Here is a 27,192-nt window from a genome sequence, read left to right on the forward strand (position 1 = left end):
CCGGAGAAGTACTTTAGCCACAGACTTCTGTGAAACCTTGTGACTGCAGGCCCCTGCTAGAGGCTAGAATACCTAGGGCTCCAGTGGGTTGCTAATGTACTGCTTGACCCGGCCTAGAAATAACTTATGCAGGCGTGGGCTCTGCTCTCTAGCAGCTGTGTGGATGAAATTCAACTCTCCTAATACTAGCCTAATCATTTGAGGCTGATAGCCTCTAAAATTTGATTGATAACCAATCACTTGGTACAGCAGGCCTATTCATTTTATTGCTTGGAGATAGCTGTACATTTGGCAACTGGTTCATCCTGCCCGGTTCAGTGGAAAACTCAAAATAGCCATGGTGGGAAACTGGCTTAAAGTTGCAACTTCAAGTTTTTGCAGATTTTCCAAGCACAAATAATCCCCATCATGTCCTCTACTGTAGAACTTGGGGGTCTTGGCTAGAGGGGTTTTTTTGTTTTGTTTTGTTTTGTTGTCTTTTGTTTTTCCTGAAGAAATACAGAACTATCATCTAACAAGGGTCTGGAAGAGCCTACAGGAATTTTCTCTGTGGCCCTCCCGGCAACCCCACCTCCATCAAGCATGTGCATTAGCGCCACTGTGTCCAACAAAAAGGAAATAAACTCCGCCGCCTGCTTCGTCGGGCTGTGAAGTGTATGGATCTGCCTTTAATCAGCAGCTGTGAATGAAGCCTTACATTCCACATCTTTACCAAGAAATAACTGTGAACTATTCACTTCCTAATGCTTATCAAAAGCCTGGTTGAGAAAAATTTCAGTTAGGGAGAATTGTTTGAAAGGCATGCAGACGACCCCTCGTCTATATGTTGATGTATAGTCTCTGGGTCAGTGAGTCCTAAACACAGCTACATAGCATAGTCATCTGGGGAGTTCTGTTCTTGTTTTAGTTTGTGTTGAAATGCAGATTCACAGGTTACACTTCCAGAAATTCTGATTAAACAGATGCCGTTAAGCCATTTTTAAAAGGGTTTCAAGCAAGTTTGATACAAAACCAGGTTCTGAATTAAGCCTGAATTAAGCCTGACCGCCAAAAAGCTGTGTATTTGTACGACTGTCTCCACCTGAGCAAAGTTGCTGTCACGCTTTACCCTTATGCCATATGTTTACCCTTAAAACATATAAGAGATCATGTTTTAAAAAAAAACAAAAAACCTCTATTTACTGGAAGGGTTAAGAAGGATCCTTATCACACCTCTGTAGCAGAATCCTACCAGATTGCCCGGTCCAGTTTTTCAAACTTTTTGGACCATAACCCACCAAAAGAAATGTTTTACATTATGACTCAGCACACGTGTCCCTATGCATTTAATAACTAAAACAAGTTTTACATAGTATTACCCATCCTACAAGTGCTAATACCTTTTATCTCTTTTTAATGCTGGTTTCCACCTTTTAAATGGTTTTTTGACCCCTAGATGAGTTACAAGTTGCATCTGGAAACTAGCCCCGGATCCTCATATAAGGTAACTGGACAACCCGGCTACCATTGATTGCTCCAAAAGTAGGCACCTGACTCAAGCCACGCCAATCCTATCCCTCTCCCAGGAGTCTGGAATTGGGACTGAGAGATTTCAGTCTTTCTCTAGGTAGCTAACGTATTAACATAGAACACTGCAACATAGACAGTTGGGAGCTGTCCACAGATGTGTTTTCCCACCACATGGCTGGAAAAAAGCAGAAAGCCAATCTGCAAGAAAAATGTGAAAAGAACAAGAAGGATCCACAAAGGAGAGAAGCACAGAGTTCTTAGAGCTTCCCACCCCTGATCTAGTATTTCCTAAAATGAGCTGCATTCCTGCCTTTGGATCCCGTGTAATATCTCAAATCTTTATAATAAAGTGCCCTCTTTTGCTTAAGCTAGCTCAAGTGGCTGAGTTACTGTTATTGCAACCAAAATGAATTTAATTACATTGATTTCATATGGCTGTTGTAATAAATTACCATAAATTTGGTGACTAATATAATCACTCTATATCCCTTACAGGAAGGTCCATGGAAGAAATGTATTTCAATCCTGAGTGCCAAAAAAAATCTTTTTCATTTTGAAAAACTGACTTCTCTTTTCAAAAAAACAAAACAAAAAAAGCAAAAAAACATGAAATTCATCACATTTTCTTCTTCACCTTGACTTCCAGAAAGCCAAATTGGCAGCTCAATTTTAATAACGTTGTCAAACTGTATGCCTTGCATACAGGCATTACAACTTCCTCTTGCTCTCTCCCACTTCTCATTGTATCACCTGAATTATTTTAAGCTGAGTTAAATATTTTGCACTTACTGCTTCCTGTGCCTGCAGGGCTCTTCTCCTATATATCCACAAGACTGGTTCTTTTTCATCATTCAGATCTCAGCTCACTTGCCACCTCCTCAGAGAAGCCTTACCAGATCACTGCATCTAAAGGAGTCCCACCCCACAGTCTATCACAATATCCTACTTTGTTGTCTTAGAGCACTTAAAACCATCTAAAACAATCATTTTCTTTCTTCCCTCACCGAAGTTGAATTCCAAGCCAATGGGGACCCAGTCTGTTTGTTGCTTATTCCCAGTGCCCAAGACAGTGCCTGGTACTTAGTAGCTATTTAACAAAAACCATGGCATTAGTATATGAAAGAATGAATGGAAGAAAGGAAGGGAGGGAGAGAGGAAGGGACAGAGGGAAGGAGGGAGACTTTGTAGAATACGGTGAGATTTAAATAGATGGAGAGTTAAATAGGTGAATAGGTAGACTAACAAATGGACAAATACTCATTTCTAGTGTGCAAATGTCACTAACATTTGTATAGAGAAATCAGAGAAGCCACACAAAGAGGTAAAAAACACAACTCCCTAAAATATGTACATACAGGTACTGGGTTTACTTGGGGAACCCTTGATGTAAAAGCCTTGGACAAAAACTTTTTTAAGTTTTCAAGTGGCTCAAGTATTAAATATTATGGCTAGTTACCATAGCTGAAGCCTTTGATTCTCAGTGAGATAATGGGTTGCAACACCAGGCCCTCCAACCTGGCAAACTCTCGATATGGCCAAGGAAACACAGTCTATTGCAGGGGTCACTACCACACAACAATCTGCTCTCATTCTATTCCTGTAACATCAGTGTCACCACTGGCAACAAGTGTTATACGCTACTGACTTAAACACTCTGTGGTAGCCTCATTGTTACAGTGCAATATCAAGTTGCTCGGCACTTAAGGAAAAGAGATCAGATTGAAGTTTGTCATTATAACAAAACATAGAAACAGTTAGTGCCATTTGTTCCAGGGTGTGCCGACCCAGCTGGTAAAAATACCAGAGTGTGATGGGGGCGGGGGGAGACAGACCTCGGTTTTTTTAAGTCCAGAAACAGTTGATTTATGCATTAACTAAAATTTATCTCTGATATTCAAAGGACTTTTAAGAGATTCCATGTCACAAGAAACCACCTCGTGATTTTTCTGTCCTATAAGCTAAATTCAGAGATGTTTAGACCACATGTTATATTAAGATTTCTTAAACAAGGACATGTCTTTCAAAAGTATATATTGCAGAATGTAACTTTTTCCTACTGAGGTCTGTCTTTGCTTACTAGTAGGCTTTACCAATTTATGCAAGTCTTTCTACTTGTCTCTTCTCCTACCCTGACTGTAAAAACATAAAACTGGACCTATCCCCATAGGTCAAAATGAAACAGACATTTATCTAGTAATTCAGTTTGTCTGATCAACTATAAATATCTGACCCAGCTTCAATGTCAGATAGAACTAATTAGAGGTCAGGTTAGTACACATCAGAACTAAATTAATTTGTCATAAATTGGAAGACTTGATATTAAGATGACAATGATCTCTAAATTTATATGTATACATATATATATACACACACACATACATATATATCTACAAATATATATGTATTTTCTTGTCTTAATAATCCATTTCCCTTTTGATAATTATTGAAACTAACAGCTCTGCTTTCTGAGATGCTTGAGAGGTTTATCAAGCAGAAGAAACAACTTTGGAGTTTTCTTCTCCCTCTGTGCATCTCATTACTCTGTTGGATTCTTAGCTCAAACAAAGATTTGTCTCATTTAAGGTATGCCCTATGGACTCAAACATCATTAAAAATTAATGCCAGCACCAGGCCTGTCCGTGGGCTGGGGCGGGGCTGAGGCTGTGGTGACAGAGCTTCCTCCCACGGAGTTCCTCATTTTCTCCATGATCTCGGAGCCTGCAGAGTGGAGACCAGGGGTAGAGAAACTGGCAGGAAGTGGTGTCTTAGAGCAGCGATTTTCAACCAGTGCGCTGAAACAATGTTTAAAACATGCACTACCTGACTGTTTAGTCAGAGGCGCTGACCTCTTTTTCCCTTCATTAAATAAAAAAATGACAACAGCCAACCCAATAGCTGTCTGGTGTGAATGCAGTCTTGAGCTATAAACGGCATATAACTTTGTCACATAACAAAGCTGCATTTTATTGGTAACATCACATAATAAGGTTGCAAATGATTGCACAATTCTTGGTACCAGAAGTCCAAGTATAGGCACCTGACTTCTTAAAAAGTCATTTCTGAGTAAAAGAGGTAGGTAATTACCATAATATTTCTTTGCAAATCAATCAAAATTATACCTATTTTTGGACAGGTAAGTAAAAAATATATTTTGGGGTATGCCACAGAATTTTAGTAATTAGTGTATGTGTGCCATGAGAGGGAAAAGGTTGAAAATTGCTGTGTTAACAGTATAGGCTTAACTGCTAGAACAATAACATAAAAAGATCCCAAAATAAAGGGGCTTAAAAAATAAAAATGTATTTCTTTCTCAGGTAATAGTCCAGGAAGTAAGCAAGCAGGCAGTTCAAGGCAAGTTCAAAGTGAGTTCAAGCAGATGGCGCTGCTACATGAGATTGTCAAAGAACCGAGGTTCTTTCCAGCTTCTGGTTCCACCATTCTCTAGGATGTCACCCATCTGCAGGACTGAAGTAGACAACCAGTAGCTGATCTATGGTTTTGTCTGAAGAGTAAAGAGAGAGGAAGTGAAGGACAAGCAATTTCATTTAAAACCTGTTGTCATAGATATGACTGCTTCTCATAATCGACCAGCTATGGCTTATTCATAAGGCAACATGCAGCTGTAGAGGAGGGCGGGAAGGTGGGGATGGGGGTTATTACTAAAGCTAAGGAGCAGATGGATACTGACAGTCCGCAGGCTCTGCCACGCTGGAAACTGGCCTCTAGGGGCTGATCACTCTCTCAGCTCCCAAGCCCTATCCTGTGCAAGGCTTTCAGGGGATCCTGGCTACAGGAGGAGGTCCTCAGGCCATAGCTCCATGGCCCTTGAAGAGGGCTCTTCCCGAAGTCCAAGCATTCTTATTCTAGGAGGCCCTACAACACACACCAAGCATTAAGCTGCACCTACAGCCTGCAGTTAACCTAGTCTTTACTGCAAATGTTGGAAACTGTCTTTATAATATTGCCTTTTAAATGGTTTGTCTAGGAGCAATTCATCGAATTGGCAGTTGGCTCAGGTTTCTTAGCAATCATCTTGTGAATGTAGAATTTCTTGTGAAGTAAAAAACCACAACCTACAAATTGTTATCAAGTGTAATAAAATTTTTGTAAATTATAAAATTAACAATTAATGGGTTTAACAATAATAAGTTTAGAGACATTCAATGAGATATTTATTCTTTAAGTTTTACCATCTTTAATTTTTTAGCATTTACTTTCACAGGCCCCTGAAAATCTCTAACCTACTAATTATTTTCAAGTGTAATAAAATTTTTATGAAAATTGTCATAAAATGACAATTAATGGGTTTAACATATGGTATAGTTTATAGACATTTAATGAGTTTAACATATGGTATAGTTTATAGACATTTAATTATATATTTATTTAGGTTTTGTCATTAAAAAAAATTTATAACATTTTTATCAGGCCCTGGATACTCTGCCTGGACTGCCTAGTGGATGAAACAGCCCAGAAGCCACATGTGCAGGAAGGGGGTCTGCATTGGACCTGCCTGCCAGCCCCATAGCACAATTAGTAAGGGCAAACTATAATATAATTAGTACTATAATATAATTAGTAAGGACAAAACAGCAGAGGACTCAGGACAGGCGAGGGAAAAGTTTCAGGTACTTGAAGGGCCAGTCTGGGAAGAGGTGGGGGACCAGAAATGATTTCCAGGTCTCGTCTTGAGCATTAAAAGCAGTGATCGTCCCTCCTTGAAACACAAACTTCTCTGACACCACATCCCTGGTTTCTCTCTGACATCCCTGGCTTCTGAGATCAGGAATAAGTGAGGAAGAACACGTTAAGGGCACCGGAGGATAGCTGGTGTCCCAGGTGACATTGAGACACTCAAGTGAAGGTGTCCAACAGACCACAGGACAGGGGTTCTGGAACTCAGAGAGTGAATCCAGGACTTTTATCAGATTCTCTGAGACTTCTGCATCAATTAGGGTAAAAGAACCCAGTCCTAGCTAATTGAAACAGAAAATGAGTTTGGGGAAATATTTTTTAGGTGGTTCACAGAACTGTTGGGAAGGCCAGAAAATAAAACTAAGCTAACTGGTCTGCTGCAGCAACTGTCACTGCCATCGAGCACCAGGTGCTTCAACTTGTTTTGCTGCCGCTGCTGCTGCTGCCATGGAAACCCCACCTCGATGCCACCACACTGCCACCAGGAAGTCTCTGTGGTCCCTGCTTTTTTTTTAAATTACTACCACTAGACCTGTTTCTTGGCTTTAAGGGATGCTGGAAAATGAAGATTTTAGTATATCTAGGTTCTACAGTGAGAAGCGAGCTCTGCCTCTGAAGACTCCTGAGGTGCACAATTTCCTGCAAATAGAAAAGGGGTTCAGATTCTATGTAGTTAAAATGAGTGAAAATTATTCATTATACTGTCCTTACCTTAAGTGGCTAGAAACCACTGGTGTAAAGTGGGCAGAGAGGAGAGCCAAGGCTAGACAACTAGGAAATATCACTACATAGAGCACATTCTTAAAATACTTAGTGCCTACAAGTGGTGGGCATTCACTAGACAGTTTCCCTCACCCCCCTCAGACCTGCCACCTGCATTTTGAAGAACAGGCTGTGTCCGTGCAATCGGAAGCAGAGAGTGGAGTTCTCCCCCAGAACGGCTTCCCAGTTCACTCTTCCCTACCTTGTGTTCTGAATGATGCTGGAATCCAGGGGCAAGAAGACCATGAAGTGTGCTCAACAACCGCCACTGAAAGAACACTCCAGGACACAATTATTGGTAACAAAAAGTGCTATTTTTTTATTTGTTCTTGAATGTATGGGTCCTTTTAAGATCAGTGACACTTCCCCTTAAAATATTCCTCATTCCCCCAACCAAAACTTTGGATTCCGATGGCCGCTTCTAGGAAGAGGCCTAGGAGGAACTCTCCCGTCTCCCTAGATACCCAAGAAAGGCATGCAGCTTGAGGAAGGGGCGTACAGCTCAGGAAGCAGCACCAGCTACTGAAGGCTTTCCTCAGAGCAGCTCATTTTGGCCTGTGAGTCCCTTTGCCCTGCCTTGGTGAAGACTCCCCAGCTGTATCCTATGCCCAGTGTTCCCTTGTTCCCTGTGTGGCCTGAACTTCAGAGTTAGAATCACTGTTACCGTCTTTGGAGCTGAGGAACGTCTGAGAAATCACTGTTTTCCATACCCGCCCCCACCCCAGCCCAGCTCTATGGATGGGGAAACTGTACCCAAGGTCATGTACCTCATAATTGGCAGAGACAAAACGTAGGTATTCGGCATCTCAAATGAGATTTCCCTTTACACCACCTCCCTACTTCCAAGAAAACAACATACATTTGCCTCCAGCTCTCGGAACTGGAGCAAGCAGGTGGTCATGACCTGTAGAGACGGGAAAGACCTGGCTGAAGGAGGCCAGGCTGACCCCAACCAAGCCCCAAGCAAGTGACAAATCACAGCACTTCTCCGTTTCACCTCCACCAGGATGTTATCAGCGACAGACACTCACCGGGCCAGGATTCTCCTCCTGGCTAGCAGCACTGAACCACGTGTGGAGACATGTTCACCACGATCCCGAGCTCCTTGGATCACCATCCAACAGCAGCAAGCCCTAACTGGTAGGGGGATTGTATGATGAGCTTCCCACTAGCTTGATAATCCCGTTTACCAAACTGCTTTGTGGTGAGACCCAACCCACACTCGGGCTGATTTAAACGGGGCCTCTCAGCAAACATGGCTAAAATCTGTCTCTGTGCTGTGCTGGAAGAGACAGGGGGTGGGCCAGCCAATGCTCTCCTCCTGGCAGAGCTCGTAAACATTGTGGCACAAGGAAAACTGGGTCCAGGAGGAGAAGCAGGCAGAAGAGAAGAGGCCAGCCAACACAGGGGTCAGGGCCAGAGCAACAGCAGCGGTGCTTCCTCCCGCCTGCCCGGTTGCTCCAGAGGAGAGGCCAGAGAAAGCTACAATGTGTCCCCCTGTCAAGGTCTCAACGGAGGCTCAGGCTGTGTGGCTGACAGGGGAGAGGATAATCCAGAGACTTGTGGTGTCCTGGAAGCCAAGAGAAGAGGTTGTTTCAATGAGGAAGTGGTAGAAGCTGTGAAATGTGTAGAGTTTAAGATAGCTGAGGACTGAAAATATTCGTTTAATTTGGCAACTGAGTGGTCACTGGTGACTTTTACGAAAAACTATAGAGGGTGAGGAGTGGTGTGAGAAGAATCAGTAACAAAGATTCTTTTTAAAAGAAATGAAGATGACAAGGAAAATGTGTAAGGGGCAACAGCCTCTAATAGGTTTTTTTAAATCTTGGGGAGGTCTGTGCTTGTTTGCAGGTTACAGGAGGTAACCAATGGAGAGGGAGATTGAAGACACTGGGAAGTAAAGGCAATGGGACAAGTGACAGAGCAAACTCTTAGAGGACATATAGCAGGGTTCGAGAAATAGGCACCAAACAGGAGCAAGAGGAAGGACAGAGACAGAGCGACAGGACAGGGGAGAGACTAGCAGGCAAGGAAGCTGTTGCTGTAGGGCCTCTCTTCCGAGAAGCGGGCAGTGAGGCCAGTCACCTGCTGAGAGCAAGGGTGAATGGCATGGACTGAAAGCAGGATAATATTAAGTCAGAGACACACTAACCAATACTGAGAGTTCAGCTCAGGCTGTCACTATGGATCTGCCATGTTTAGCAGACCAGGAAGAGGGAGGAAAAACCAGGGTGGTGCAGAAAGCAGAGAATGGTTAACAGTCACAGCAGAAGTTCGGGGGGATGAGAAACTTCAGGATGCTGATAGAAATGTCAGTGATAGGCCATAGGCTCAGGCTGGGGAGACGAAGAAGTCCAGGAGAAGGCTGAAAGACCAGAAGGACAGCTGAGGTCATGGAAATGGGCTAAAGGAACAAACAATTTAAGTAAACAGCAGTGAAGGAGGAGGAGAAGAGGGAGCACAGCTATGGTGATCCAAAAGGAAGGTCTCAGTCCAGGAGTTCAGAGAAGATTAAGGTGCTACCATGGACTGAGAGAGGAAACAGAGCAAAGCTCAGGAACAAACAAGACGGGGCTTGGTCTTAGGCAGGGACCTGTTGCCAGAAATGGGTACAGGGGGCCAGAGTGTGCCAGGGTCAATGGCAGGGCCTGTGTACAGCAAAGGCTACAGGGATCTGGTGACTGCCACCTGCAGAGTGTGTGTAGTTGGCAACTGCTAGAAGGCAGGCAGGACCAACATGCCCAACGTTCTGGAGGAGTGCTCCGCAAGTTCCTCAATGTTTGCACAAAAACCTCCTTTGCATCAATGGAAAACACTTCATCCTCCTATTTCTCAGCACACCCAAGAAGCCCAATTTCATCTCTAAGGTGGTATTTTGCACCATAAGAATCCAGAGGTCATTGTATCTCCATTTCCTGACTTTGTCGAGGGCCAAAGGACTTGACTGACTTCCAAATGGGGCCACTATAGATCTAAGCCAAAAGTGGGATCCACCCAAATGTTTGCAAAGAGCCACTGTAACCAATCACGCAGCTAATAGCTTTAAAAATTTTTTTCTAAAAAGACATGATCTGTTTTCTGCATGCAAAAACAAAACAAAACATAACCTTGACTCACAACATTGGTGCTGAGCACACAGGAAATGCCACAGAGAGGGCAGTGCTTTCAGGCAACCAGTACAGGGACAATATGGTGGGCCACGGCCTCGCACCCTCGGACGGAAGGACACTCTGCCTCCTGGCCCACACAGCTCAGGTGCTTAAAGGAAGCCTCTCAGCATGCAGGAGCTCTGTAATCAGAAGGGAATGTGTGACTCTCTACTACAGTACTGAGATCCTCTGGCCCAGCAGGCTGATCCCTGGGCCCGTGGTACTATCCCCAAGCTCGAAGCTTCACTGACAGAAGGAAAGCCAAGTCTCTAACCGGGCATTTCTGCTTTATATTTGTGGTCTCCAGCTGGTCCTGGGGAAGGATCTTAATCGAGTTTGAGCTACACACAGCCTTCACCTAGCTGTTCAACACAAAGCACCATGAAGCTCTCTTGGGGGGAGGGGGGGGGATGAGGGCCACACAAAGGAAAGATTACCAAGAGCAGGAACCAGTGAGATAATTACAGAGGGAACCTTGCCAAGCTAACCAAACAGAGAAAAACATTCAAAGGTTGAAAGGGAAGTGGCCAGAACCTAAACCAGAAAGTCATGTGAGCCCCTAAGGCTGCTTTGGAGCATTAAAGACTTAGTTACCCCGACCTAGAAAACAGGGTATGGACGCCCACCTGCTTAGGGGAGCTTGGAAGTGCTGGTGAAAGAACGGCAAGTCAATGGGCACACTCTGCTGTGCTGGGAAGATCTTCCAGCCTGGGTGGAGAAGAAAATGAGCAGTCCCATCAACTCACAAGGAGAGAAGAAATGCTTTCTGTGATCCAAATGTTCCCATCAACAAAGACCCTACAAATAAGAACTTCCTTAGACTGCATCTCTTAGCAAAAATAAAACCATAGCCTCAGACTCCTTGGAAATTAACCAAACCATGACAGGATCCCCTAAAGAGAGCTCTGTCCCCAGGCAACTGAAGTACCAGGTCCATGGCTCCCTCACAACATCAGCAATGAGTTCTTTCTCGAGCAAAACTTCGCTGGCCAGGCGGCCTGACCTCTGGCATCCACCTATGCCTCTTCCTCCCTAACACCCTAAATGGACCATGAAGATCCATCTGAGATGCAGCCTGGAGCTCTGCTCCAGGTCCCATGGCTTCTAGAACACTTCTCTCTGTTTTTAAGGAGAAGGAAAATCCTGAAATGGTGTCAGGGTCACAGAAGGGCACTGGATTTTCACCTCCCAGGTTTCCCCTTCTCACCCTAGACAGAACTTCCCTGTGAATGCTCAGACCTGGCTTCTGCCAGTCCCTCCGGCTTTCTCCAACCTCCAACAACAACAACAACAACAGCAGCAACAAGAGCTACCAGTAGAGGCGAGGCTTTTTCTGGGCTGTGGAGAGCCCGAGTGCAGGCAAGTCAGAGGACTCCCTTCTGATCTTTGGCTCTGTGAATGTGGCCAGGTTGAGGACTAGAATCTAGGCAGGAGGAGAGGTCCAGCAGAGTGAGCTGGTTGTGGTCATTCTCCTTGCCCAGGAACTCTGTCCCTAAAGCAGCTGTCTCACAGTTTCCCAAGCAGAACTTGGGATCCAAAAATGGAGAGAGGGAAGGCGTGGCCACCAACAATAACGTCTAGGAAAGTGGGTTCTGACACCAAAGAGGAGATGTTAGCCCAAAGCGAGTGACATAAAGGGCTGGCTGTGAAGTTGGCATCTTCTTAAGCTCAGTGAAACCTGAGCCTAACGCTGTGAGTGGTCGAGGCACAGCCAGCCGGCTCAGCAGGAACACCACAGCAGCTGGAGCCTTTCACAGCAGTCACCGAAGTCAACGTCAGGAAAGGGGGCGTGGAAAACAAATACCCTGAAAACCGTTAGAACCCGAATAGGCACCTATTGAGACCTCTGACCTCCAGAAGCCTCCATTACCCTGCCCAGGGCTGGTGCCTCTATCCCGTCAGGCCAGACAAAGGCAACCAGTGACAGTCTTTGGCTGTGCTGGACCAGGGATCACAGGTCAGAACCTCTCTCCCTTCTTTTACCCTCTTTTGAGCCCTGCACTCTGAAAGGTGAGAAGAGTCTGCTTTCCTCAGCAGGAAGAATTCACCAAGGAAGTTAGGTCCTCCCGGGCCTGACCAGGCTTGGTCTCGTCAAGCTACCCTACACATGAGATTACTCTGGTGTTAGGGAACACCTCCCTCTTTGCTGTTTATTACTGAAATCTTCTCTGTAGTGGAGGCACTATGGCTCCCAAATAAATGCTGAAAGATGCAAATGGCAAAGAAGGGCACTACATCAGCTCGACAAGACTTGTCTCACGTCCACAGTCTGAAGAGAATGAGTGGGAAGGTGGGGAGGAGTGGTCCAGAGGGTGCGGCGGCACCACCTGCCAGAGCACTTAGTCTCCTTCCAGCCCTACACCTGGGAGACGCTGTTGGCCAGGCGGAAAGACATTCTTTTTGCTCTTTCATTCTCCTAAAGAAAAAAAAATTGGAATTAGAATGGCCTTCAGAAATATAGCATTTTTTAACATGAAAAGGCTGTAAGTGTCCAGCTTGGGACTCCTGGAGCCAAAGTAGCTTTTTCCTATCCTGGGAACGCAACAGCAAAACTCACTGAAGGTACTAACCACTGTGTGCAAAGGATCATAAACAACTGTGGAAGGCTGGTCAGACCCGCACACAGTAAGCAAGCAATACACTTTGGTGGAATTAAATAGTTTTGAATTGATCTTTCAGGGCTGCAAAGGTGGGACCATCCAAAAGGCCAGAGCAGCTCTCTCGGCTGCAAGCACCATCTCTCCTTCTTCCTCTACACCAAGGGTCTGGGGAGGTCCCTTCCTTGACTCCAAACCCAGTCAAGATCAGGCTCTGAGACCAGGCACTTCTGTCAGGGGCATCGCAGTTCAGAATAACCAGCGCTGAGCAAGGAGTCAGGATACCACAGTACTCACCCTGGTTCTGCCATCACTTTACTGCATGGCCCTGAGGAAGTGCATCCACCTCTCTGAATCTGAACCTCAGGGTAATGGGAGTTGAGGAGCCCTGCACTGTCCTGCTCTGCCTTCCTCTTAGGCTAAGGGACTGGAAATGAGGGTTCGTTGTCACCTCTCTCCTGTGCCACCTGAGCCGCTTCACTCTAGGTGCTCTCACACATGTTGCTGAGGTGCCCACACCTGCCCAATCGCCCGCCCGCCTGTCTGCCAGCCGGCAGCAACTCTTTACCATGTGTCGCCGCCGCCTCTTGGGTTGGATGCCCTCCTGCATGTAGGGGGGCCATGGGAAGCCCTGGGGAGTAGAACACCCACTCTCGCTAGACACCTCCTCGGAGTCTGAGTCCTCCTGCCTCGGCTGGGCGAACTGTTTCTCCGGGTAGATCTCCTTCAACCAGCCCTCAAAGAATACTTCCAAGCAGCGGCCGGCCTCTGCAACCTCGGAGTCAGGCTGAAGGGGGAGGAGAGCAGGGATGGTCTGGCCTGTTTCCGCCAGCTCATCTCTTCCAGGCCTCTCAGGAGCTATGCAGAGACCACAAAGCCTAGCTGGGTCTCTGGGGTGTCTGGAAATTTATGTTTCTCTCCTCAGGACTAAGAATAACCAGTTTGGTACCCACTCTTACAACAGAAAGGACCATTACCCAGATGGCCAGTCACTAGCACCCCATCTTCCTCTTCAGTCCATGGTAAAGCCCACATGGGGAAGAGACCTTTTAAACGACTGTGACTACAGCAGACCTTGGAGGTCTACTCCTAAGTCCCCAAAGCAGCCCAGGACCAAACCTGACACCCACCCACGTGACAATTGTGGGGCCATTGGGAAATAGGGGACAGGTTAAACAAGCAAGACATACATAAACATACATAATTGAACTTAGCACAGTTCCAGAACATGAGGCGCACGTCTGACACCACCTCCTCTGGGGTGGTGTAGTGAGCTGGATCCTTCTTTTGTAGCTTCCTCCGGATGATTGACAGGTCCATGGGCCTCTTGATAATCTGGTAGTAATGCCGGGCCTTGGGGAGAAGGAAGAAAGCCGGAAGAGAAAAGTGAAGATAAGAGAAAATGAGAGATGGAGAATGAGTTGGAATAGAAGTGAAAGGACATAAAAAAGAGAAAGGCAGCAAGAAGAAAAGTGTGGAGGGAGAAGACAAAGAGAAAGGGAAAAGGAGGAATGTTTTACTTGTCAAGTCAGGTTGGATACAGCAGCAGCTGGGGAGAGGCTGTGGTGATCCTGGCCCTGGCCACCCTGACCACCCACAAATTGATATACTTGCAGTGGCTGTGCTCTGAGCCCACCTGGGTGCCACTGTCATGTGCCCCCAGGCCTCGGGCCCCCTAAGCAGAAAGCACAGGAGCAGGCAGGAACAGCAAGGCCTTCCTTACCAGCGGGCTGACGGGTTCGTGGAAAGGCAGGCTGAGGCTATTGCAGCACAAGGACAGTACCAGCTTCTCACACTTCTGCAGAAATCAGAATTGGCAGTGTTACTTTGTGCGGGCCCCGATAGTGACCCTGATAACTCTAAAGGGGTTGGCTCTATGCCACAGGGTATGAGCCATCATACTACAGCAGTTTAGCCCCCCAGGCCAGAAGAAAACAGCTGGCAGAGGGAAAATCATGGCAAACTCCCCATGGGCCAAACTGCCAGGGAAAGCCCCAAAGAGAGGCACCTGGAGATACCTCTCATCCCTCAGAAATGCCTCAGCCTGGCAGAGAGGCTGCCCCTGGCGTGGAACCTTACTCCCAAAGACCCCTCCTTACCTTCTGGTCAGACATGCTCAGTCCAGGGGGGGCCCGCACCGCAGGCTGGGTGTAGCGGGCATTCTCGCAGTCGTACTCCATCTCGGGCTGGGTCAGGCTGCGGCACAAGGTACACACCCAATCTCCCCTGCAGAGGTGGGTGAGGCCAAGTTAGGCCCCAGCACATTGCCCAGAGCTCCGTCCCTTGTCCCTATGACCCAAGACAGGTGTGGGGGCGGAGGGAGTGACATGAGAAACTGAGTCCCTAGCCTTGCACTGCAGGGAATGGCTTCCTGGCCACAAGCTTGAGAGAAATCCAGTAACTGAGGATTTAGAGAATGCAGGAAGAGGGAAGTGATGAGGGGCTAGGACAGGAATATAGGGATAATCTGTGTGCAAGAGGAAGCTGAGAACAGAGAAAGAAAGGAGGCCAACTGAATTTTGAACATCCACCTTTCTGTGTGCTGAAGGAACACAGCTGTACGAACTCTGACTCACAGGCCTGCAATTCATGCAGGCTGAAAAAGGGGAGGAAGACCATCAGAGGGAGCTCTGAGGGCCTGGCCTGAAACAATCACCCTTGGACAATGCCCCTGCTGGACAGCTGATGGCTCTGGATTGGCCTGACTCACCCTGGGAAGCTGAGCAAGGCTGGCAAGTGGCAGGAAAGGTGGAACACTTTGGGGCAGCGGTCACAGCACAGCAACTCTCCCCCATTGAGGCACACGGCACAGAAGTCCTCATTCTCTATTGGTGCGGGGGGGCCCTTCTTGGCTCCAGGGGCTCGAGGAACGAGTCTGTGCTCTTCAGGAGACGCCCCCTCCACCTCTGGTGACTGCTGCCCGGCCAGAGATGTAACAGTGACCTTTCTTCCTCCCAGACTCGGGGTCTGGATGGCGTCAGGCAGGTTGTTCTGACTGACCTGGGAGAAGAAGGGAGTCTGAGCCGAGAGAGCACAGCACTCATGGGCTGTTGAGGGAGGGGAGGAGGGCGGGGACTGACAGGCCCTGCACACCAACTTATTCCAGGACCACCAGCCAGCCAAGCTCCAGGAGTGCTGGCAGCTCACTCCTAATGTGCTTCTCGCAGGCCCATTATGACAGGGGACAAAGTATGGCCAAGCTGCAGCCCCACTCAGAGAGTCAGGACAGGGCCAGAGCCAGAATTCTGGCAGTAGCACAGCGAGAGATGCCAAGGTTCAAGGCCAAGGCAAAGCAAAGCGATACCTTAATGGACATGCTGGAGGACTCAGTGCCACACTCGATGATCAACAGAAAGCTTCCATCCTGATCGTTCTTTTGTGGCTTCAACTTGAACACAGGCATCTCTCCCGAGGAGGCAGCACAGATCTTGAGCCGCTCCAGCCGCACATAGGGAATCTTGGGCTTGCTACTATAGGGTCTATATCAAGAGAAACCCCCTTGGGTCTTAGTGGGGGCCTCCTTTGGCCCAACCTCTACGCAAGGCTTATCCAGGATCCCACAACTGAACTGCTGCAGAGATTTCCTCAGTCCAACCCTCGATAAACCTATAGTCTGCCCTCCTGCCAAGCCCTGCCTAGGCAGGCCCCGTCAGCCTCTGGAAAGCCCTTTGGTCGAAGCAAGAGGCTCCTTGAGAGGGAGGACTGGCCAGAGCCCATGCCCCACAGTGCAGGAGCATGACATCCTCCCACCACCATCCCAGACGCCCAACCATCCAGACCCCACAGTTGCAGGCAAACTCCTGCTTCTAGTTAAGTCATCAAGGATGCTTACTTCCTGTGCCAGCCTCCCAGGACATGGATTTGAGGGGGTGGAAGAAAAAGGCTGGGCCAAGAATCTGTTACCTGATGATCTGGTTCTCCTTGGCATCCAGCTCTAGGTCTCCTTGTTCAAAATTCTCATACTCTAAGGCAAAAGAAAAATGTCTGTGGCATATATTTATGACAACATACCCTGTGACCCACACTCATATCTGCTACTCATACCTTTGGTCATCTACCTGTCACACATTGTTAAATACTCTGTAATCATTCACAGTGGAGAAAATCCTACCATGGCCCTCCTTCCTGGGAGGGGAAAAAGGCCACCTTCTTTTAAAAAGATAAACACTCAGAGGCTGCCTAGCAGTGATTGTTAGGTCAAGCGCTGAGAGGCCCCCTTCTCACCTACAAAGTGAGCTCAGAAATCACTGTTCTGCACACACTGGAGTTACCTGCTCTCGGAAGTCATTCTGTCTAGTCTCTGCCTGTGCTGGGATTCCAGCACTGCCTGAGAATCCAGCTCACACTCTGTGGGCAAGAGGCTCCTTGGAGCCCTGCCCTGAGTAGCGCAGTCTGAGCAGGTGGGCAGGCGGGCAGTGTGGGAAGAGAAGAGAAAATGAGCACTTACTGAGCTCCCAACTCAGCACTAGGTGCTATCCTGGGCACTTTCCACAATCAAGCAGGCCCCCAAAAATGTAACTGCTTAAAATGCAGGGTTACATTATTGTGCAGTTAAGAACCAATAATTTTTCAGTGGGTCATTCAGTCAGTGTGAGGGAAAAAGGAGAATGGTTTCATTTTCATTTATTAAATATATAGGACATAGGCTGACCATTACAAACTAAATGCACATCATCCACTGAACTGAAAAAGTCCCATCGGATCACCAGGCAGTTGCTCCCTAACTTCCCCACTAGCCCTCCCCTCCCCAGAAGAAAGGAACTTCGGCCCAGCCCCACTGAGAAGGGGCGCAGTAGATGAGAAGAGGATTCAGGACCATCTCCACCGGTCTAAATTCCCTCTACCATGAGGCACAACACAAATCCACATTACTGCCAGGTGCAAGGCAAACTCTTGTTGCTACAGAGTCCCCAAATGATTTCCCTGCAATCACTTGTCCCAGCAGCCTGTGAGGCAGCTAAGATTAGCCCCATTTATAGAAACAGAAACCAGCTTGGGCAGGTGAGGTATCTTACCCAGGATCAAACATAAAGAGGCAGTGCTGGTTTTCTAACTCACATCTACCTACTCCCATGTGAGACATGCTCTTTTCCCTAAAGTAGTTTGCCAAGGCTCACCCTTCTAGGATGAGTTCTTCCTAACACCCTCCACCTGCAACCCAGACCCCCAGAATGCTTTGCACGGGGAATGTTACTAGGAGGCTAAGCCCTGAGCCATGCTTAGATCAGCCCTGGCCATGGTGAGGGAAACAGAACAGGAATCAATAAGCCAGTTCTGGGGGACAGAGGTGAAGTCAGCCTGAGAGAGAAGCACTGCTCCATCAGGCTAAAGCCTGCCTGCTACCTCTACCTCACCTGGGGATGCTGAGTACATCTGCTCAAGTCTGTGGCCAGGATGAAAGGCAGGCTGCTTACTTGAATCTCACCTTTTGGAGTCTGGTACTGCTGCAGAGCTATGGATGTGTTGACCACCGAGACCACAGGTGGTTTTTTCACAGAAAGGTTAATTGGTTCCTCTAGTTCTGAGGGGATAGTCAAGTCCTTGGAAACATGTAGGCCAGGGGCCGTGGGGCCTTGTCCCAAAGAGTCAGCAAAATGGGTAGAATCCTCACTTTCCATCTTTGAAAAGTAAAAGGACAAGAAAAAACAAAAGAAATCAGACATTTTTGCCATTAGCGGTCACAGAGCTGTTAGGCGAAAGCCAGGAAAAGGCCTTCAGGGGCCATCCTTTTGCTCAGTGATGAGCAGAGAAAGTTGAATGGTGTTTTCCCAGGACTTACCTTACACAGGGCATTCCCCACAGAGGGGTCAGCCCCATCGCCAGAGCACAGGCTCCCTGCAGCTCGGCCAGGGCCAGGACTGCAGCTGGCTCCAGTTTCCGGCAGCACGTCGGAAGCCGGAGGCATACTCTGCAGAGGACAAGTTGCTAGACTTGGCACAGGCTGGGTGGGACCAGACATCAGGCTGGGCCCGGCCTGAGAGTAATCACTTGCTAGGCTTGTGATGGCCTGGGAGGAATCACTCATCAGGGTGGGCATGGACTGGGCTGTGCCACGCACAAGACTGGGCACTGTCTGCAGGTGACTGGCTGCCAGGCTGGACATAGTCTGGTTCTGACCACTCAGCAGGCTGGACACGGTTGGTGGGGGGCCACTCAGCAGGCTTGGTACTGCCTGGGGGTGGCCAGCTGTCAGGCTGCTCACGCTTTGGATCTGTGGCTCTAGGGCCCTCGCCAGCCTCGTAGATGACAGCTCCATCTCCAGAGTGTTGGAAAAGCCCATAATGCTCACAGAGGTGGAGTGCTGCAGGAGCAAAGACAGGGCTGTCAGGCTGTTAGCTGGGGATGGAGAGAGGGGAAGGGGAGATGCAGCCCATGAAAGCTCCGCTCTTTTCTGTTCTCATAAATCCTCGTACTTCATTCTCATAGTACAATCTGTGACACCATTCGGTTGATGTCTGCTTACCCTACAGACTGTAAACTCCATTAAGGCATGGATTTTGTCTATTTTGCTTACCCTCTATATTTCTATACCCACGAACAGTGCCTGGCTGAATAAATAAATTAACAAGCTATTTAAATCTTTTTTAAAAACAATAATAATGCATGACTGTTTACAAATCTTAAGCCAAATGAATAGCAGCTTAGTTTTACTAACAACTGAGTCTATAAGCTTCTCTAAAATAACTATTGTTTTTATGTTGCTAAAATTTATTAAGCATTTGTTGTATGCAAGGTAATTTGCTGAGTGTTTTACATATATTTCCTCATTTAATCCTCGCAGCAAACATTGAAGGCCTGTTGTGGAGGCTAAAAGGAAGAACCCACATAAACATCTAGAACAACTTCTGCCATACTGTGGGTGCTCAGTAAGCCCCGTCTATGGCTCTCGCTGTGGTGGCTATTGTTGGGACCCTAATTTTACACTGGAGTGAATGCCATAGGATATTACAGCAAGAGCTACTCATTTCAGGTACAGGAAGAAAGAAGGGAGTTGAGAAGCCCCATCCAGAAAGGCATCTGAAGTTGTTTTTTTTTTAATGTTATTGGAAAATTAATTTTGTAAATTTCCATTTCTTTCTGTTTGTGTTCACATATAGAAATATAATTCATTTTTGTATATTGACCTTTGTATATTGAGACCTAGTTAAAGTCAGTTTGGGATTTTTCTCTACACACAAATCCTGTCATCTGTGAATAGTAAGTTTTATTTCTTCCTTTTCTTACATTTGTTTTTCTTGCCTTATGCCACTAGCCTAGACCTGCAGTACCAGGTTACGCAGAAGTAGTTACAGTAGCCATCCTAGTCTCGTTCCTCGTCTCAGGGGGAATCTCTTCAATACCTCACCACTGAGTAGGACTCTTGTAGATTTAGAATCTAGACCTCTGGCACTGAAGCCACAGCCGTAAGCCTGGCCTATCTGCCTCTATCTCTCTCTACGCTCCTTCCTCTCCCCTGTCTCTCCCACACTCTGTTCCTCCCTCTCTGTCCTTCCTGCCCCTGCTCTTGCCTCTCTCCTGACCTCCTTCTCTCTCTCCCTCTCCACTGTTTTTTTTCCTTATTGTTTTCTCTTCTCTCCTGGACCTTTCCCCCTATTATCTTTTAGCAAAGCTTATATCTTCTATTCTTATTCTCAATTTTAAAAGCAGAGGAGCTAAGCATGCTTTATCTCTCCAAAGAAAAGTTTGTTTTTCATATATTCCTTGGTAGCTCAATAGTCTTCAATAAAACAGGTTCAATATGCTCTATACTCTAAGTCCCAAGATAAGAAAAGTTGAGAAGGAGGAAGGATGGGGGGAGTGCTCAAACCAAATGAGGCAGACTAGGCAGGGAGCCCCGCTTGAGGAACTGCAGTTAGAAACCAAGGACTATCCCAGACAGGCCCTGTGGCATCACCTGGTTGTCCTGGCTATGGACGACCATAGCTTTGCAGTATTCTGTATTTCCTTATCTATGGACAAGGATACCCAATAATGACTGCACTCCCTGTTGCTAGACAGCACAGTCAAATCCTTGGAGCCGGACTCTTCCACCTTTCCCCTACTTGACATGTATATTTAATGCAGTTCTGGGGTTTGTTTCATCTACCAATGACACACACGCTCTCAGCCTCTCAACCTCTCTCAGGGAGATCTTAGTGCCGAGCACAGAGAGGACCAAAATCCACCCAAGCCCGTCGCAAGTAATAACAATCAGGTGCTATATGTCATAAGATGTGCACAAATTAAACTCCCAAAGACAAAACTTCCCAGATTAGGGGTAGAGATCACATTTGTAGGATACCAACTCTCCTGTCCTGATTACTTATTGCTTTCATGAAATGTGAGTTAATAGAATAACAGAGGAGAGGAGGGCATGTAGACTGAGCCATGGAAGAATTGTGGAAACTCTGTCATAATTTGTCTTAACCTGGACCTGGTGGACCTGCTCCCATAAATACCCATGACAGCATTATAATAGTACAAGATCAGTAACATGTCCTAAGATACTGCAGACTGGACTGGTCTCTTTTGTCTCCATGCCTACAGCCAATCTCAAGGAGGCCTAAGCTCTCAGGAGGTGGGGTGAAGCTCTGGCAGTGGTAACAGAGAACCTAGGAAATGCTCATAGGGGGATTCTGAGAAGGGACTCAGAGCGAGTGCTATGAGGAAGTCAGCCCCGACTCCATCTGCACAGGCTACACAAACACAATGGCATTTCTGGAACCTATGTGTGCTGAGTATTAGTTATTTTTGGATGCTTTATCTGTCTCTCTGGAGTGAAGGGCTACAAAATAGCAAAACAAAAGGTACTCATTTCATGTACAGGAAGAAAGAGGGGTACTGAGGACCTCCATCCTACTCTCCTGCCAGGGTTACAGGGTGAATTGGGGTCAGGGGAGGATGTGCTTTCAGGGTCAGGAAAGCAGGTTGAGTCTCTAGGGCCTGCAAGCAAGGAAAGTGCTTCCAAAGTGCACGCTAGGGTTGGGAAAGGGCTTGGGAAAGCGGCCACTCCTGCACTGGGTGCTTCACACACAGGAAGAGCTCATCTGTCAACAGGGACGATGCGGCCTGCCCTCTCTAGCACCCAGGATCGTTGAGAGATCAAATGAGAAACAGTGGAAGTCTGTGGCCAGCTGTAAAGTCTGTAGAGCAATCACTGACACTTCCAATCTGGCAGGTTTGTAATGGATACCCTGATCTCATCTTTACATACAAACCCTTCAGATTTCATTGGGAAAAATGTATGTTTGAGATTTTCGAGTGAAAATAACCACTTTCTAGTTCAGGGAGGAAAAGAAGTCAACATGCCAGAAACATTCACTCTGCTGATCCACCTGGGTTGCCTTTGGGGTGAGAGGGGAGACAGCCCTGCGCCTAAAGAGCCCCTCCTTACCTCCCTGACCTGGGGTATCCTCACGGCCCCTAATTTTCTCTCCTCCTAAACTATACGTTCCTGTCCCTGTCCCTGTGCTCTTCTTGTCTCTTTTTCTCTCTCTGTCTCCTCATCTCTGTTTGCACCTGCTTCACCTGGGGCTTCTCTGACTCGCCTCATCTAGAGTGCATGTAATCTGCCTGTCTGAACCACCTGCCTCCACAGCTTGCTGGCCTGCCACTTCCCTGAACTGTCTGACTTCCACCCTCTTCTGCTCATCACCCATGCAATCTTCACCATCCAACCTGTCTCCTGCTCCACCTGTTCTCTGTGCCCTCTCCCCAACCTCACCACCCGGATCTTTTTCTGGAGTTCAATCTGTTAACCATTATTATTATAATTATAGCCACATGATGATGTCAAATATCAGAGAAATCACTGTTCTTTCATTTTATCAAAAAGGGAAATTGAGACACAGAGTAATTACCCATATTTCCCAAGCCTGTTTAGGCCCAAGACTAGGAATCTTAGCCTGGCCTTAAAAATTTACTGGCTGGTCTTGATTTTGTGCCATAGCTAGAAAACTAGTGCCCAAGTAAGAGGGAATTGAGAAGTCAATAAACAGACACTTGGTGCACACATGCCCTGTGTTTAATATCAATTTCAGGTTCTTACAGCAAGATAATGGTGCTGGGGATAAAGTAATGCAGGTAGGGTGGTGTTCCACAGAAATTCACTTTTTCAGGTATCTGAAACATACCTTTAAATTTTTATTTTGAAAGGGAGCACTTCTGAAACAATTTACACACTACCCAGGCTTACTAAACATAGTACACAAAGACTAATGAGACCATTTCTTTAGTGATGCAAAGAAATTCTGAGGAACTTCTATATTGGGGTGGGCTGTACATCAGTGGTGCTTTAGGTAACTCCTAAGAATGTAGGGCTTAGTTTTTCCTCTCAGTTCTCACAACCTGCCACTTTCCAGGTGAAGTTTCTTGCCTTCTCCCTTGTTGTTAGCTGCCATTATAGAAGTCCTGACTTCCTGCTTCTAATCTGCTTTGCTGTAATGTAGGAAGAAGAAAACCATACAACTAAGCTTTCTAGGTCAACAATGCTGACTAGACACCTGAGTGTGGGCTTGTGATCTCATACAGAATATAATGCATGAAGTTTGTGACATCTGTTTTGGCTGCTGCTCCGAAGTTTTGACTGATCACTTCTGATGTCGGGTGTTTGTTCCAGTAGTTGAAATTGTCAAAGGCTAACCACACTGTGTAAGAGTGCAGTAGGAGAAGGGACCAATGACTTGGCAGTTGTGTCTTGGAAACATATTGAAAGCCTTCACTCTGGCTGAAGGAAACAGATAAGGAGACAAGGATAGAGGTAAATAGATTTGTGAATTAAATCCTTGGAATATTTGAGTGCGTTCAACAGCTTCAGAGTAGGCAGACTGGTTTTACATGGTGTAGTATATCTTGAAACAGCTGAATCAGATAGCTGAGGAGGGAACTGTTTCAGCCAGTGCTTTCACAAGCTAATTTTTAATAGTGAAGTCATTGTTCTTGTTGATAGTGAGCACTGAGCTCTTGTAGGAATTAGGGCTACTGCTGTGGCTGTAACTATGCTGATTTATGCTAACTGACCACAGTCAAATGAGAAAACTAAAGAGTGCCCAGTGCCCTGATGATCCCAGAAAGACAGAAAAGACAAAGAGGACCCCAAAGTCTGAAATGGAAGGAAGAGGAAAGGAATAAATGGATTCCAGTAAATCTAAAGTGAAAGCCAGAAGGAGTGGAACCGTCAAAATACTTGGAGGGCTTCAAGCCTTGGCCACTCAGGAGAAATAGGCCCAAAGTCCTTTGGCCAGGCCTATTTAAGGCCTACACACAAGGAGGACCTGTTTTCTCATGGACTGGGAGACCCAAACAAAGAGCTTGAGTTTGGTCTGTGAATTTAATCAGGTTAGAGTTACAGAGACAGGCTTCCTAGACAGAAATAAATTCAGGGAACCAGTCCTGAGGAGTGTTTGACTTGATTCCTGAGTAGCACAGTGGGTCTCTGTATAGTTCTACACATGCTAACACAGGCTGTGCCCTATGAAGGCCTCACCAGGCTCTTTGTTCAGGAAAATTCTGAGCAAACAGCTGCTCTCAGGGCTAGGCTATGAGATTACATTATGGCTGAGGTTGAGAACCTATGATCTGATCCATGGTGGTGGATTTGGAGACTATGAAGGCAGGATGCCTAGTGTGTCCTCACTTATGCCAGGGTTTAGAGTATGAGTTTAAGCAGGTCATTTCCCATCTCTGGGTTTTAATTTCTTCTTCCACAGGTTGATGTGAATCTCATTGAGTTGTAAGAATAAAATTTAGAGCTCAGACATCAAAGTGCTTTAATAATGGTAATAAATGTTATTTGTATGAGTCAGACTCCTTTACTCTTCTGCATCACTCTTACTAGTCCGGACCACTGGAGTGCCTACGACTTCAGTAACACTTACTGAAGATACATCCCGGGCTCCTCTCAAGCCACGAACAGCGTCCTGGTGCCCTCAAAGTCCTCTGTTAAAGGTCTGGGGCCATATTATGAATAGAAGAGAGATCCCTTTTGCAGGTGAACCAGGTCTCAGATAGGGCCCTCTGTGATGTCTTCAGCCTTGACTCCATGAGAGCTTTGCATAAAGAGTTGTATATATTTTCCAGCAGTTGACTAATTCAGAAGTATAAAATTAAGCCATCAAAATGTCTTCCAGTTTCACTTGAGAGGTAAGAGGGTTCTGTTGTAGAGCTGGAACCATGGTTTTTCTTCAGAGTGGCTAAACCAAGACTCGGAAGTTTAGGCAACAGCTAGTGTCAGACAAATGTCAAAGTTCACTCAGAAACATCATTGTGGACTCAGGGAAGCTGGTGGGATAAAATGCTCCTAAGATTGCAGACCTCATGTCACTGGAAAATCCATTCTAGAACTTTGACATCTTGTTTTCAGCAGTGATCTGCTTCCACATGAGCTCATTGAGTCCCAAGTCCTAGGTACCTGTGCACAGCGGCTCTACTCTAACCAAAACCATCCTTGTGGTGGTGTAAAGGCAGCGAGCGGCTCAGAGCACAAGCAGGTCCCTGTGAGACACACAGAGAGGTGCCCAGTGCCATGGGTTCCTCCAGTCTGTGACCCTCAGAGAGATTTCTGACTTCTCTGGCACTCAGGTCAGTACAGACTGAGGGGTGGGCTGGAGGCCAAACAAAACCTCTCCCAGATAAAGAAAACCAAGACCAAACTAGGCTGGCTCCTGAGACCCCTCCCCAGCAAGGCCTCAGCCTACTTCAAAGGTTGTGAGGGCAGGAAAATCCAGGACATGAGAGGCCAAATGGAGTCGCACCTCTCCCACTGCAGTGCACAAAGAAAGGTCATTTAACCTAGTCACTGAACACATGGTTGAGTCAGGAACCTGTGCTCAGGTCCTAACATTGCCAATAACCAACTATGTAACTCTTAGATGGGTCACTTAACCTCTCTGTGTCTCAGTTTCCACAACTTTCAAAGGGGAGCAAGAAAGTGGCTTCCTCGTAGTATTTCTAGGATAAACAAATAGATAAAATGGGATAATTCATGAAAACATCTATGCAAAAAGTAGAAAATGCTATACAGAGTATTACCATTCATTTATAAGATGCTCAAAATTTTATTTGGTGTCCTCAAGCTTCATACCTTCCACCCTGCCCAATTATAGGCCTAAAGCAGTAAATGCCATAAAAAGAAAGCCCTTTTTCTCATTTAAGAAGCTTTGTGTATAATTAGTACTCTCTCAGTCAAGTAGACCCAAAGGGTCCTCTGGGCCAGGATGATAATCCTGAGGTCCCTTTTTATGGGAGTCCAAGCCATGAAGGAGCCTATAAAACATGTGAAAAAATCCCAGGCCCTCTGGCCTCTCAACCTCTGCATGAGCCCAGGTTAATAAGGGCCAGGGCAGCTCAAGATGAGAAGTCAGAGTTCCTAGGACCTTCACTAACCCCACTACCAACCTGCAGCCACACAGGAGAGCAGCATCCCCTTGCTGCTCAGACAGCTCTATGGGCCACTGCCCCTCAGCATGACTCCATGTTTGCGCTTGGCTCATCTCCTTTCTGTCCTCTGTCCTGTGTTTAGGTACAGAACTGAGACTCATTAAACAAGCAGTGACATTTTCTGCATGGCTTCCACTACCACTTGAACACTGGTAATTCCCGTGCTTCCTTCTGAACTGCTGACATCTACAGCCAGCTGCCTTTTGGTCATTTTCTAATGCAGCTCCCACAGAAGAACATCAGCAATTCAAAACTTGTTTCTCCTCCTAAATGCTTTCCTACCATGCTCACATTTCAGTGAATGGCAAACTGGGGAGCAAAAAAGACCTGGATGGTAAGCCAAAAGGCTTTCTTTCCCTCATTTCCCATTGCCAATCAGACTGAGTCCAAAAGCTCCTGTAACTGATCTCTCAAAGTCCTTGCTTCCTCTTTAGTCCCATCATTACTGATTTCATTCAACCCCTCCAATTTCTCCTCTGTACTATTTTGGTCTCCCTTACTGCAGTTAAAGTGATTTTTCTAAAACTTAATTCAAACCAGGTCCCTCCTTGCTAGAAATTCTTCATTCACTCCTCACAGCCCGTAAGACTGGACGCATAGGCCTTCCAGCCTCTCTGGGTTTACTCCCATCCCCAGTACACCTCATGTTCCTACCAAGTCAACTTATCTGAAACCCTTAAGTGCCTGAGGCTTTCTCTCACTTCTGGAGCTTCCTACTCACCATCCCCTTTGACCGTTTACTCTAGCTCTCCACTCCCACCCCTTCCACTAGCCTAACTTCTCCTTTAAATCTCATGTAAAAATCATGTCCTCTGGGAATCTTCTCTGAACAGTCCCTTTCCCCAGGGCTAGGTGTTCTTTCTATGCCCCACAATGACCATCACAGCACTTTGTCTGGCTTTATTGTTGCTGCTTAACTCTCTTCCCTCCAGACTGAAATTCCAGCATGAGATGACTGACCAATGTGTGCCTGACACCTAGCAAAAATATTAGCATATTCTAGGGGATTGATATGCATTTTTGAACATCAAGTGAATAAGTGTTTGGATAGATGGGCAGTTGGC

The 27,192-nt window shown here is 46.6% G+C and overlaps 1 protein-coding gene across 6 annotated transcripts in view; it reads right to left on the minus strand.

The window, feature by feature from the left end:
• Nucleotides 1-7,262: 7,262 nt before the first annotated feature.
• The window catches only part of TRIM66 (tripartite motif containing 66), a 55,286-nt gene continuing 35,356 nt past the window's right edge, over nucleotides 7,263-27,192 (minus strand). For all 6 annotated transcript variants that reach the window (XM_036028978.1, XM_028517704.2, XM_036028980.1 and 3 more), the window contains 10 exons: nucleotides 18,492-19,013; nucleotides 18,138-18,330; nucleotides 16,616-16,676; nucleotides 16,017-16,191; nucleotides 15,423-15,712; nucleotides 14,812-14,938; nucleotides 14,436-14,510; nucleotides 13,913-14,065; nucleotides 13,281-13,499; nucleotides 7,263-12,531 (listed from right to left, as the gene is read on the minus strand). In XM_036028978.1, the coding sequence (XP_035884871.1) occupies nucleotides 12,472-12,531; nucleotides 13,281-13,499; nucleotides 13,913-14,065; nucleotides 14,436-14,510; nucleotides 14,812-14,938; nucleotides 15,423-15,712; nucleotides 16,017-16,191; nucleotides 16,616-16,676; nucleotides 18,138-18,330; nucleotides 18,492-19,013 (1,875 nt within the window). In that variant the 3' untranslated portion in view covers nucleotides 7,263-12,471. The remainder of the gene's footprint in view (nucleotides 12,532-13,280; nucleotides 13,500-13,912; nucleotides 14,066-14,435; nucleotides 14,511-14,811; nucleotides 14,939-15,422; nucleotides 15,713-16,016; nucleotides 16,192-16,615; nucleotides 16,677-18,137; nucleotides 18,331-18,491; nucleotides 19,014-27,192) is intronic.

The sequence above is a fragment of the Phyllostomus discolor genome, chromosome 6 (genome assembly GCF_004126475.2).
Source record: "Phyllostomus discolor isolate MPI-MPIP mPhyDis1 chromosome 6, mPhyDis1.pri.v3, whole genome shotgun sequence".
NCBI lineage: Eukaryota > Metazoa > Chordata > Mammalia > Chiroptera > Phyllostomidae > Phyllostomus > Phyllostomus discolor.